The 13,810-nt window shown below is 55.1% G+C and overlaps 1 protein-coding gene across 1 annotated transcript; it reads right to left on the bottom strand.

Moving 5' to 3' along the window:
* Positions 1-5,007: 5,007 nt before the first annotated feature.
* Mmab (metabolism of cobalamin associated B) lies at positions 5,008-13,467 on the bottom strand. Its single transcript, XM_051176468.1, has 9 exons — positions 13,352-13,467; positions 12,098-12,159; positions 10,637-10,730; positions 9,054-9,111; positions 8,059-8,131; positions 7,729-7,826; positions 7,476-7,540; positions 6,478-6,537; positions 5,008-5,354 (listed from the first exon to the last, which is right to left on the bottom strand). Exons 1-9 carry the CDS (start codon positions 13,465-13,467, stop codon positions 5,279-5,281), a joined length of 702 nt encoding a protein of 233 aa, XP_051032425.1. The 3' UTR covers positions 5,008-5,278.
* Positions 13,468-13,810: the final 343 nt, after the last annotated feature.

The following is a 13,810-nucleotide window of genomic DNA, read 5'->3' on the forward strand; positions in this document are numbered from 1 at the left end:
TGCATAGCAAGCCCTCCTCAAACCTAACCTAAACCCCTGCAGAAAAGTTAGGAAATCCAGACAAAAAGCAAAGTGTTAGCACAACCCATGACACCCCCACTTAGAGGCAAGCAGCGTGAGACACGGGAGTCTTCCTTCCTGTGGCGTGTACACACAAATACCGATTTCACAAAATTCCGACTTTGCTACACAGCGTTTTGGAACAGGTCCCAACACCCATTTCCTGCAGAGGTCGTAACGTCCCTTATTGTTGAACAACGCGAGGGTTCAGTTTCTGCTGTAATGAGCGGCAGTGCTGACCAAACCCTTTGGGCTCTGCTGAAACACATTTGCCTCTGAGATGTTGGGGGCAGGGGACTCGCAGGCCCGGGACAGGCGTTCTCAGGACCCTCGTGAGTGTTGCCAAACTGTCCTCCTGAAACTCACGCCCACCTGCAACCCTCGCACTGGAGACGCGCCCTTTTCTCCAACTGATATTGCCAGATGGAAAGCCACAGGTTCAAATACTCTCTCCAGCTGCTGGGGTACTGCAGCTGGACGGGCCCCAAAGGCCTCGGAAATAAAGTTCTCTCTCATCTTCCATGGCCAGTCCACCTGGCATGGCCAACCACAGCGGCTAGCCGCCTCCTTGCCCACGTGCATGCCTGGATGTATCTGCTCAAGGCCTGCAGCTCACACCTCGTGGCAGGGCAGCGAGCTTGAGTTATAGCGGACCTGATTTCCCTGTACAGCTCCCATGGAGTTAACAGATGTACGCACGTCTGAAGCAGTCAGGCGGCAAGAGGCTTTGGGGCCGATCCTTCCCGTTTTGACAGTGTGTAATTGAGGTGAAGCCATAAATTTTATAAACAAGAATAAACGCCCCTTTAGCAACATATGTCTGCTTGACCCTTCCAAGGTGATCATAAATAAAGGCACCTATTAGCTGGGGAGGGATGTTGGCATTACAGATGGCCAGTGTGGGGGGGGACCAGAGGGCCTGTGACCGGAGATCAGCCACGGGGAGCTGCTTCTAGGGTGTTGAAATGGAGAGGTCACCTTGCACCCCAGGTCTGGAATCATCAGGATGTTTTTGTGCCATCAATTGGGTTGGTTCTTTGGGGGGCCTTTGTGTCACTTACAGCTGGTACCTATTTCTCATTTTCCTTGGGATGGCTACAACCAGGGTCCTCTGGGAGCTTTTCAGCCTAGAGAAGCAGCCTACCCCACTTAATTACCAGCCATACCCTAATAGATAACTTCCCAAGGAGGCCACCCTGGGGAACCCAACAGGCTCCACCACTACCACAATGAGACAGGTATAGCATGGCCCCTGTGCAGAGGTAAGCAGGCTAGAGGAGGATCCAAGCACAATCCCGGAGTGGCTCTTAGTGTACGGCACCAGCCGTGGTGCCATTTCCCAGTGTCCCAGCTGGTTTGTAACACAAGGATGCTCACGGTGGCTTGCTGGGCCTGCTGTGGGCAAAGTGCTTTCTCGGGTTAGTTACAGTGTGAAGATGGTTTTGACATTTGTCTGTATGTTTATGCACACACATACAGTTTTATTTTCTTTTTTCTCTTTTGGTTTTTTGAGACAGTGTTTCTCTGTGGCTTTGGAGCCTGTCCTGGAACTAGCTCTGTAGACCAGGCTGGTCTTAAACTTACAGAGATCTTCCTGCCTCTGTCTCTGAGTACTGGGATTAAAGGTATGTTCCACCTCCGCCTGACTTTTTTTTTTTTTTTTTTTGCACACACATGTATTATGTATGCATAGAGGTCTGTATGTTTACGCACACACATGTATTGTACATGCATAGAAATCAGAGGACTTGTAGGATCTCTTCCCACCATGTGGACTCCAGGTGTCAAACTCAGGACATCAGTTCTGTGCTGTACCCTTACCTGTAGAGCCATCTCACCAGCCCTCGGTGTGAGAGTTTGCAAAGCTCTTTATGTTTGGTGGTACATACTGGGATTCCAGCACTCAAATTTAGGTCAGTTGGCTCTGTGGCAAAACCCTGTCTTGAAGCCTGGCTCCATGCCTGGAGCTCAGAATGGCTTTTTAAGAGGACAAAGCTACTCGGCTACAACAGCTCCACCGCACCGACCAGGCCCATGGAGTCAGCCTGGAAGCTCAGGAAGTTGCTGGTACTCGGTTAAAGTAGAGTGTCAGGCACAGTGGTACACGCCGCTTATCCCTGGGCTACACAGCGGCTTACTGAATTGTGCACGGTGACAGAGCTGGGATCTGAATTCAGATAACAATAGCCAGCATTTGCCAGGGCCTTGTTAAAGTCCCCAGTAAGTAAGCGCTCGCAGTGACCACAGAGCATGAAGACTGTCATCATTTACCAGTGAGGAGGCCAGGATGGGAAGATGACCAACGTATCCAGAATTCAGGGGCCAGAAACTGACAGGCCTGTTGTCAGGGTTTAGGAGGCCAGCGCGGTGCTGTGAGCATGGCGCTCATTCACTGTCCTTCCAGCTCTGCACATCCAAGGCTCCCAGGAGCCTCTTTCTCTCTAGCTCTGGCCATTCCTTCTCACCTTCAAGGCTGGGGCTCCAGGAACCCTAAGTGGCTGCTGGAGGGAGGTGCCCCATGGATTTGCACTTAACTCTTGAAGAAGGTGTTGCTATTTCGTTTGATACAGGGTTTTGCTATGTTGCCCAGGCTGGTCTTAAACTCCAAAGTTGTTCAGACAATCCACCTGCCTCAGCCTTCCATGTAGTTGGGACAACAGGCATGTGCGCACTCCCAACTTGCATGGGAGTCTTACCTTGGGGTTACATGGATTTCCAGGATGCACACCAACTTGACAGCCAACCTCGAAAGAACATGTGCAGCACCCTAGAGTATGTGCACAGCTCCCTCCAGGGTTCTAAAGGTGACAAATGATGGTTCTGGGAGTTGATTCCATAAATGACTAGGAGAACCCCTCCCTAGAGCTCCCAGACTCCTAGTCTGCTCATCCTCTGCCTGGACAGAGTCCAGGAGGGACTCAGAGGTCGGCTATGGGTCATGACAGCAGAGGCCACACCCTCTATACCCCTAAAGGCAAATTTATTCCTCTCAGTGATCAAGACAGGACCAGCTTGGGCTCAGCACTACCAGCGGGATCCTCAAACCCCGTTTGGGGAGAGAGATGAGCCACAAATCCTTCCAGGCATTGATTTATGTATCACTCATGCGGAATTTATTACACAAAGAATTTTATTCAATTAAACTTGAAATGCGCCTGGATTCTTAAAGGTTCAGTCGTGATCACTGGGACAGAGGGATCATAAAACTGGATGGGCTGTTGGGAGGTGCTGGGGAGGTAAGGGTGACATTGCAGCTGACAGGGGACTCGGAACTGGGGACGTTTATCACTGGGATGTGCTACAAGTTCAGGCTCTGGAAATTACTCAGTGAAAAATGCACATTAACAACAGCCATGAAATATCAGTTAAGGGAAACTCTGCTGAGAAATGTGACAGCCGATCTATTAGCGCCTGCCACAGCCCAGGTTGTGATTAAAATGACTATCAAGTGCCGGTGGGCTTGGGGGTGGGGGTCAGAGTCCACAGCCCAGGCCAGCTCTGAGTCTCAGTTTCCCTTCCATGCCTGGGGCCCTTCTGTAGCACCCGCACTGCTGAAGGCTCACCTCTGGTAATGATGGTGAATACTGTTCTGATGAGCCTGTCCTGAACTAGAGGGCGTCTTCCTGGGTGCGAGTTATGGGGCGGCCAAAACTCTGCAATATCAGAAAACCCACTGGACTGTCCATTTGAAAAAGTTTGTGGTAAGTGGGATTGTATCTCAATAAAATGGCTACTTATATTAAAAAGAAAAGGCATGGAGGCTTCCTGCAATATTTTCAAGGGGTGGATTATGCAAAAAGGGAGTGATCAATGATAAATGGTTATAATTTAAAGAACAGTTCTGCAGCTGTGTTAGCGTGTAGTGGCAATCACCCCATGGGGATTGTGGATAGTGTGTACCCTGTGAGTCACCCAAAACCCGGGCGGGGTGTTGGAAGCAGGCAGGGTGTGGGCTGGGGGTGCAGGTTTGTTATCTTCCTGAGTCCACCCTGTCCCTTCTGGAGGACCTGTGGCCTCAGACAGAGCAGAGGGGCTGCTGCAAGTGCTTAGAACACGGCTTTCCAGCCAGGCCCGGGATAGTGATTCTGAGGCACGAGCTGGCGCTCCTGTTTTATTTCCGGGCTTGCACACACATCACCAACTCCGTACCCTCACTATGGTGGCTGCAGTGGCACTGGACAGGACTTCCCCTGGGGGAAGGGTATTTATTCCTCCCTCCCAGAGACACTCATGAAGCTGTTCACCTGGGAGAGCCGCAGGGAGGTGGGGAGGGCCTTGGCTGAAGTCAAACCCTTGCTGACTGATGACCAACCAGGCAGGCAGCTGGAGGGGCCAGCCCACCACACCTGGCGTGGAAGGCATGCAAACAGGTGCACAGTGAGCGACCCGAGCCCAGTCCCGGCTGTCCCTGGCCTGCACTTGTGCAGTCACTGCCCACTGCATGGGACCCTCAGGATCGGGGCTGCCTCCAGCCTTTCATAAATATCCCTCTTCCCAAGGACGCAGCTGCCACCGGCGATGTCATTTCATAGCAGCAGTGACAAGTGGAATGAAACACAGGCGTCGTATGGACCACAGAAGCATAAACCAGCCCAGTGCGACACCGGAGGGCGGGCTCAGTGCTAGCCTGAGGACCTCATTTCCACGGCTGCCGTGGGGGGGGGGGCTCCTGCCCTGACGGAGGATTCTCCAAGTCGCACCCCTGTGGACCTTCAGCTGTCTTTCCCCTCACTGTGGCAGTGATGGGCGGCTCAAGGGTGACTAAACTCAAGCCTGCCTGCCTTTCCCTTTATAAATGTGACATTTAAAGCCCCGTCGGCACAGGTAAATCACAATTACATTTCCAGGAGCCTCTGGTACATTCCAACTCCTTGAGCAGCCTGAGTTGGCAGCAGCCTCTCCCTCCCCTCCCCCCACACACACCCCGAGTGCACAGTTCAAACCTTCCCCACGTTTATTCCCGATGCTGAGAGGCCCCTCCCCTTCGCAGCCTTCAGTGTTCCTTTCCTCCCCGCAGTCCTGAACTGGGAACTCACTCCCAAGTGCCCGGGAAGGCGCAGCCTGGGGGAGCCAGCAGGAGTCTGAGAGGTCCCTTGGGAGAACGGTAGGGGGTGTGAGGTGCTGCTTCCGTCGTGTGAGCTGTCCTCCGGTTTGCCATGGTCTCTCCGAGAGGCCCGTGGATCTCTCCGCCCCGCGTCTTCACGTGTCAGGCATCACGCTACTTGTATATTTTTTCTTGGTTGCCCTCCTTCATGGCTGCATATCTGGCCACGGTGAAGAGGTAATCGCTGAGTCTGGAGGGGCCGAGAGGAGCAACAGGAAGGGTGTGGCCTAGCTAATCTAGAAGAAAGGGTGACCCTCGCACCCCCAGGAGCATGGTGTGGTAAGAGTGGGGAGTCCACCCTCTTGGCATGTCGCACGGCTGGGCTGGAGCACCCCTGTGGGCACAGGCTATCGCCCACCCTGAGCCCTAGGGTGCAGCCTAGGGACTCCTGCCTACTTGAGCTCCATCTGCATTTCCCCAAGACAGGCTGGCATCATCTGGGGTTCAGGAGAGCTGCGCAGTCTGCAGCCCAGCCCCCATTCCAGGCCGTACCAGGAGTCTGTTTGCACAAAGGCGCCTTAGGTGGGTCTTTATCTTGGAGCTACCTACATTTTGGATTATTCTTTATGGTTGGGGCTCTCCCGTGCATGTGGAATGGATGATGGCATCCTTGGTCTCAACAGGCTGACAGTTGTACCCAGAACTAAGTACAACCGGCCAGGCTGTCTCTAGACTCTGCCAGTGTCCCACTTGAGAACCAGGGGCCTGGAGGAGTCTCATGTTCGGAGCCAGCAGACCCAGCAGTGACGGGCTCAGGGCAAGGGGACAGAGAACGCCAGACGATGCTACACCTGCTCGAGGATTTATGGAGGCTCACAGCAAGCTTGTCGCTCCTACCCTGACCCCAGCTCCATAGACCCTCCCTTCCATCCTGCACCGCTCCTACTGCTGGGGCCCTAACTCCGGGATGAGAGCCTACTGTGGCACCGCCCTTCTGAGCCCCGGGTTCCTAGGGCAGCTGCGCTCTGGTGGCTCCTGGGAGCCTGCAGGGAGGGAATGGCCTGCCCTGACCTGCACAACAATGCAGGCCCAGCCAGTCTCCTTGGGGTTGCTGCGTCTGAGTTAAAAAGGAGCCATCTCTTAATCGGTCTGGGTGACATCCCACCCAGGTGAAAGGGAACCTGTGAGGGTCGGAGCCAGTCCACATCCTGGGGGACAGGGCTGCCTGCAAACAGTGCACATATCAACATACTTGGGTGGGGGCGAGGGAGGGGCGTGTGGCCTTAGCCCTGGCTGCGCTGAGGCTTACTGCACCGATGCAGCCCACCACGGTGCCTGGTGGTTCAGACACCCGCCGTCCTCCACTTAAGTACCTGTTTAAGAACTTGGCCACGTTTGCATCTGTTTCTCCCATCTGCACAAGAGGCACCACACTGTGAAGAGGGGACACAGTCAGCTGTCACAGCCAGTGTCAACACACGGGAGCCTGGGGCACAGGTCACCGCCGGACCTCCCCACTCCAGCAGGTAAGCTGATGGTGCGCTGGCCAACAGCCCGGCCTGCTGGCCTTTGTGTCAACAAGCATGGTCTCCGCTCCTGCGTGAGCAGGGCTATCAGCTGCTAGTCTTCAATGAAGGGTTTATGTGGCCCTTAATCTTCCCAAGGAGCTACTGGCTCTAAATTGCAATTCTAAACGCCTAGGGGTTCCGCGCTAATCTGCTGGGTGCCATGGCATAATTACACCCCAGCCCATCCCCACACTTCCTAACCCCTGTTGGTACTCTCCCCTGAGCCAGCTTGGGGGAGGGGGTGGCCCAGAAGTCTCAGGCCTAGGAAGGCCTGTAGGCACCTCCCACTCAGCACGGTTTCTTCACCCAGGTGCGCTGAGGGCACCCTGGGGGGTCACTGGGTCACCGCCATGGTTGGATGGCTGGGGCCTCCTCTGTCAGTCTTGTGCTGAGCTTGTGGGTCACCCCCGCCACTGCTGTAAGCCCCTGACATGGGACACGGGTGACTCTGTACAAATGACTATTTTCCTTCTGAGGGCCAAGCACTGGGAGGAGCCCCTGAGACTGCGCACACTGAGTTCGGAGACGAGGCAAGGGCCGTAGATGGTTGGACTATGGGCAGCTCCCATAGTCCTGGGTCTTCCCTACCCGCAGGGCCCCTAGGACCCTTTCACGTTACCCTCCTCTCCCCCCATATCCGACGGCCTGGAAAGTGGGGGGAACTGCTTGTCCTCTGAGCGGGATGCAGTAACCTATCCCAGTCCCCTCTGCGAGAACGGGACTCAGGACTACATGAAGAAGACAACTAGGGGAGGGTCGGGCGGCACTCTATGACAAGCTCCTGCGGTCTCTGGGACCCTTACCGTCGCTCGGCTCGGCGGCACACGGTCCGGCAGAAGTGCAGGGCTGAGCTGCTCTTACCCCCAGACTGGAAGAGAGAGTGCATGAGCCAGCATGGCCCCCTGCAGCCCTACCAGACACACCCCGGCCTGCCCTCAGTGGCAGGAAAGGGGCAGCCTTGTTGTGGTAAAAGCCAAAGTTGGGAATAATGGCAACCCCAGGTGTTTGTCACTACACCCACCCTGGCCACCCCACGGTGAGCCCCCCAATACCTACAGGCAGAATGAAAGCTCTGAGTGGGGGTAGCTGGCTGGAGTACTTGTCAATCCACTGTTCCAGCTCCAAGATAGGCCCTTCCTCGAAGGCCGTGAGCTCTGAGGAGTCAGGGGCAGAGACGCCGCTCCTGTAAGCATGCCGCTAGTCCACTGGGAAACACCCCTTCCCTCCTCCATGGGTACCCTGCCAATGGTTCCCCTCAGCTTCCATGCTAACTTCTCTCCCTAGAACAAGTTGTCTGCCCTGCCATGGAACTCTGGAACCTACTATACTCAGGGGCAGCCCCCACCCCAGGACCCTGAGAAGTCCCTGAGCAGGGCTGGCAGTTACTTAAGTGAGCTTCCCTGGCTGAGGATCGTGGAGTGGCCAGGGCAGAGCCGACGTCCTGTAGCATGCACTGGATCTGGGGGACAAGAGGCAGGCTGGTTGGAAACTGTGCAACTGCACTGCACTATTACACGTTCAGAGGTGCCACAGAGCGTGCACACAGGCTGTGAGGAGCTAACAGACCTTGTGAATTCACATCCAGAGGAAAACTGTCCCAACTAAGCACCACTAGGCCTTCTGAGGGGGATCTGAAGGGGCAAAGGCTCTGCTAAGTACTGGCCAAGAGGCACCTTCTTGGCCTGACTATGGTTTCCACCTGGCCTGCACCCAGGTGGCCTCCTTTCTCTATACTGGCAGCTCTGGAGTTCTAGTTCACTGGACCGAGACCGAATGTGCCAGTGCCACCCACTCAGTGAAGGTCAGGACGTGGAGGGCAGTGGTCAGCTGGACAGACGGACCCCCGCCTGCCCCTCAGAGTCATGGAGGCCCCAAGCAGACTACAGTGACGCTTGGGAGCCCGCAGCATCCCAAGGAGGGGTCTAGAGAGGCAGAGCTGCTGCCTAGCTGGCAGGTCCCCGTGTACACGACGGCAACTCTACCAGGCACAGCTCTGCCTGGCTGAGCGCACAGCTGCGCTCCCAAGCACGTGGCTCTTCAGCCCGGGCGTTGGCCCCTGGCATCAGGTTCTTTGCCAAGAGGCTGTCCCCTGCAATGGGCGATACTGACACCAGCAGCTTCCCACCCCCAGATGTGACTGACAAGCACAGGTAATCCTTCGATGTTGCTGAACACTCCCTGGAGAGCAGAGCCACCTTTACACCCCACCCTCGCCTCACGAGGATTATGTCCTTATTGTAGAGAGAGGACAGCGCAGTTCTGCAGTTCTCGGGAGTGATTAGCTACTCTGATGCAAAGAGACCACGGGCAGAGAATGAAGCCAACAACACCCCAGGCCATGGGACAAAAGCCCCACCGAGGGCTAAAACAACGCTACTTACTTTCTGAAGCTCTTCAGCAAACGTGTGGCCATTTTCTGTGACGAACTCCATGGCAAACCTTGGAAGGTAAGGAGACATTAACCCTAACAGTGCTGCTGTGGGTCCCCAAGATAAAATAACCTGCGACGGCCATGACAGCCCTCCTTGCTAACAGAGAGGGCAGGGCTTTCTAAAGTGCTTTTATTATACTCATCAGTCCCCGGTCAGCTGTTTCTTTCTGCCTCTGCCCAGGCTAGTCCTGTTGACACAGCAGAAAGCAGGTGACATGGGGTCTGTCAGACAGACACATGTGCCGTGCACCAGCGCGTCGGAGCTAAGAATGAGGGACGCATGGCCTGTCCTCGACAAGGGGGCAAAGAGGAAGAAGGTGGGGTTTTGAAGGGTGAATAGGAGTTCCTGGGTAAAGTAGGTGAGGAGAGGGAACAAACTTCCCAGACACAAAAGCACTGCAGTCCCCTCTTACACCCTTCCAGGCCTGGCAGGGAGCAGGTGGTGGCACACAGGAAGGACTCCTGGCAGAGAAAATCTCAAAGGGACACTCTTTCTGGATGCCAAGGAAAGGCTGCGCTGGCTGGGACACATCTTGGTCATCACTGTCCACTACACTCCTGGCGCCCGGCGCCCATGAGCCTGGAAGTTACCAGGACAACGAGAGACACGAGCATAAAGGTCCTGTAACTGGTGTGAAGTGCAGCCCCGGGGTAGATGCACATTTATTGAATTCCTTCCTGAGAACAAAGGGGAAGTACTACCACGGCCATTTTACAGACCAGGAAACTGCGCTTCAGAAAAGGGTGTCTGGTGTGACCCTAAGCCGCACAGCTAGTGAGCAGTGATACAGAATCGGAACACAGAGCCTCCTGAGTCGCACGCCTCTGTGACCGCAGGGCCGGGCAGGCCTGTCGGTGTCCACACCCTCGGTGTGGCTGAGCACGGCCATCCACGTGGCCATCCTCACGCATGTGGCCTTTTCCACCCCACGGTGCCAGGATGTGACTAGTTCTGACCAGGGCAATGAGACTAAAGCCACACGGACAGCTGGAGAGCTTCCGGGGCCAGCATGCGCCTCGCCAGGGCCTGTGCCGCCCCAGATCGGTGTCTCATCGGCCTGGGACCACGGGCCATGTGTGGTAGAGGTGCAGCCAGCGCGCAATGGCTCCAAGTGGGGTGAGAAATAATCCTTCAGTGTGGTAAGCAGACGGGGCCGGGAGGGACGCAATCATTGAGTAACCCTTCTAACCCTTGGCTCACCTTAAAATCCACCTGACGAGGGGCCCACACCTCATACAACTGTCCTCTTCCCTCACTGCCTTCCCGTCCCCCATGTGTGCTCAAAGTGACAGAACCAGGGATGAAGAGAAGACGGCCACTCCCTGGCGTGACAGGAAGACAGAGCCTGGCGTGACAGGAAGACAGAGCTGTAGCCTGTAGCCCCATGGAGCTGACCAGCCTGTGATAACAGCTTGTAGAGAGCCATTCAGGGAATCTCCTAGACCCTCCAGCCCTTGGGAAGATGTTGAGGTGGTGTCAGTCACCGATCCCAAGGTTAACTTCACATCAAGGCCCATCCTTGCCCCCCTTACCCAATAGCCGAACTTAATTCATCTGTAGTTCCCACAGCCTCAAACAGTTGGTCATCTTTAGGTCTCCGTTCTCCCGTGAAGGTGCTGGAAAACCCTGGGGAAGATATTGGACACATTATGAATGGGGATTGTCTAGGGGAGGGGCAGGGGTGGCTCAGTGGTTAGGAGCTAGCACCTGCTGCTCTTGCAGAGGACCCAGGTTCAATTCCCAGCACTCATGTGATGGCTCACAACCATCTGTGACCTTAGTTCCAGGATCTGATGTCTTCTTCTCAGGCATGCATGTGGTTTAAGACAGGGTTTCACTATGTAACCTAGACTGGCCTGGAGCTTGATATGCTACCCTAGGTGGTCTTGAACTCATGACTCTCATACCACAGCCTCCCAAGTGCTGGGATTACAAGTGTGTACTATTCCCAGCTTCTTTACAACTTTTTCTGAGACAGGGTTTCTCTCTGTAGCCCTGGCTGTCCTGGAACTCGCTCTGTAGGCCAGGCTGGCCTCGAACTCAGAAATCCTCCTGCCTCTGCCTCCCGGGCGCTGGGTTAAAGGCTGGCGTGCACCACTGCGCCACCACCGCCTAGCTCTTCACAACTTCATTTCTGTGCATTTTTCCTGCCGCTTCACATTGACATGTACATTTGGATCTGTCACATGGCTGCAACGAGGTCAGAAGAGCTTTAAAATGGTGCCCTACTGTGTGCCTTCTTTAAAATGGTGCCCTGCTGTGTGCCTTCTTTAAAATGGTGCCCTGCTGTGTGCCTTCTTTAAAATGGTGCCCTGCTGTGTGCCTTCTTTAAAATGGTGCCCTGCTGTGTGCCTTCTTTAAAATGGTGCCCTGCTGTGTGCCTTCTTTAAAATGGTGCCCTGCTGTGTGCCTTCTTTAAAATGGTGCCCTGCTGTGTGCCTTCTTTAAAATGGTGCCCTGCTGTGTGCCTTCTTTAAAATGGTGCCCTGCTGTGTGCCTTCTTTAAAATGGTGCCCTGCTGTGTGCCTTCTTTAAAATGGTGCCCTGCTGTGTGCCTTCTTTAAAATGGTGCCCTGCTGTGTGCCTTCTTTAAAATGGTGCCCTACTGTGTGCCTTCTTTAAAATGGTGCCCTGCTGTGTGCCTTCTTTAAAATGGTGCCCTGCTGTGTGCCTTCTTTAAAATGGTGCCCTGCTGTGTGCCTTCTTTAAAATGGTGCCCTGCTGTGTGCCTTCTTTAAAATGGTGCCCTGCTGTGTGCCTTCTTTAAAATGGTGCCCTGCTGTGTGCCTTCTTTAAAATGATGCCCTGCTGTGTGCCTTCTTTAAAATGGTGCCCTGCTGTGTGCCTTCTTTAAAATGATGCCCTGCTGTGTGCCTTCTTTAAAATGATGCCCTGCTGTGTGCCTTCTTTAAAATGGTGCCCTGCTGTGTGCCTTCTTTAAAATGGTGCCCTACTGTGTGCCTTCTTGAGCTTGCCACCTACCCTCACCGTACCTTTGTCTCCTGTTTTGGTGTAAATCTTGGGGATCTTGGGTGCCTTGGAGGAGGACTGTAGCCTAACGAGAAACAGACATTGAGACACGGTAAGTGGGCATGGCTTACAGTGAGTGAAACCCAGCTTGCTGCCTGCAGACCCTGTGGTGGCGTTTGCCCCCCTTCTGGATGGCAATCTCTTACTAACCCTTGTCATCCCTTCTAGACAAAGCCCACGTCTCTACCTGTACAGTGGCTGCTGTAGTGCACTGCTCAACAAAGTGACCGACAAATATTTGCTGGAGGAACTGACCATCACTCCATACAGCCGTAGGTCTGCAGAGCACCTAAGCCAGTAGCTCCTGGAGTTACCCTTCAGCTGCCCCCACACCCCCAAAGTTAGCCATTAATCATTACATACACTTCTGTGTTGCGGAAACAATAGCTCACAAAGATTCGCTTCCCTGGGTCTCCAGAAGGAGGCAGGGCTGGGATGCATTCCCAAAACTTCTACTGTAACCCTGACCTGGGCCACTACCCGCCCCCCAAACTCTTGCCCCTAGTCTGTCCAAACTCCCACCTTCTATCACAAAATTAGGGCTTCCTGGGGAAGAAAACCGAGCCACTTGCATTTTGTAGGATCTCATGTGTCACAAAAAAAAGAAAACATTTGCAAAATGGAATTTGAAGAAACTGGTATTTTTACTTATGAAATTTGTTTCTGGTTTTTGCTGAGGCATGCAATTGGTGGATTTGTTTGTGATTTTTGTTGCGGTGGTACAGGCCTGCAACTGGACCCCGGCTTTTAGACGTGGTAGATAGGCACTCCGCCACTGGGTCACATCCACCGTCCTTACCGTCCTACAAGAGATTGCCGTTTCTAAATAGCAGGATGCGAGTTAACTACGTAGCCTACAACTAAAACATGACCTCCCTCACAGGGTTACTCAGAAGTCAGAGGACTGGACAGGAAACGGGTTACACGGTCACGGTGGTACAGAGCCTGCGGGTTCTGCGGTCCTGGAGTGCACGGGTACAAGTTTCTCAGCGTTCCGTCCACGTCTCCCTCGCACGATGCCCGGTGTCCCAATCCCAGGCGGACACGCCCTGCCCCGCCTGACCACAGCTGCAGGGCTGCGTCAGAGCCTGACCTAAGCGACCCTGGCCTCTGACGCCATGCGGCCCGGGGTGACGTCAGACCGCAGAGGCACGTCATCAGCGTGAGAGCCACGGGGTCCCCCAGTGGCGGGGTCACCCCCCAAGCCTGACACTCACCCGTCCCCGTCTTCCTCGCCCTGAGACCCGCGGCTCTGAAAGCGGGGACACAGCAGCCTGCAGGCGCCGACACGCCCGCGCAGGCCAAGGCGGCCCCCAAACACCCACACGGCCATGCGCGCGACGACCAGTCCAGGACTGACCCGGCCAGGCACCCGTCCCGGCCCGAGGATGGCTCCGCCCCGCAGCCGGCCGCGCCACCTCCCGAGCGCCGTTTCCTATTGGTCAGCGGCGCTCGCACCAGGGCGGGGCACTGCCGGGGACCTGTTTCCCATTGGGTCACGGAAAGAGCGAGGCGGGTTGTTTGAAGATCCCATTGGCCCATGTTGGACCCAATCCGTGAAGAGATCCTCGGCTCAAGCTCTCTGATTGGCTGGAGGGGGGACGCCCGCCTCCGTGGGGCTGTGCGCTCCGGGATGGAGAGCGCCGGGGCGGCCGCTGCGGTCTCGGCGGTCCTGG

This window comes from Phodopus roborovskii, unplaced genomic scaffold (genome assembly GCF_943737965.1).
Source record: "Phodopus roborovskii unplaced genomic scaffold, PHOROB, whole genome shotgun sequence".
NCBI lineage: Eukaryota > Metazoa > Chordata > Mammalia > Rodentia > Cricetidae > Phodopus > Phodopus roborovskii.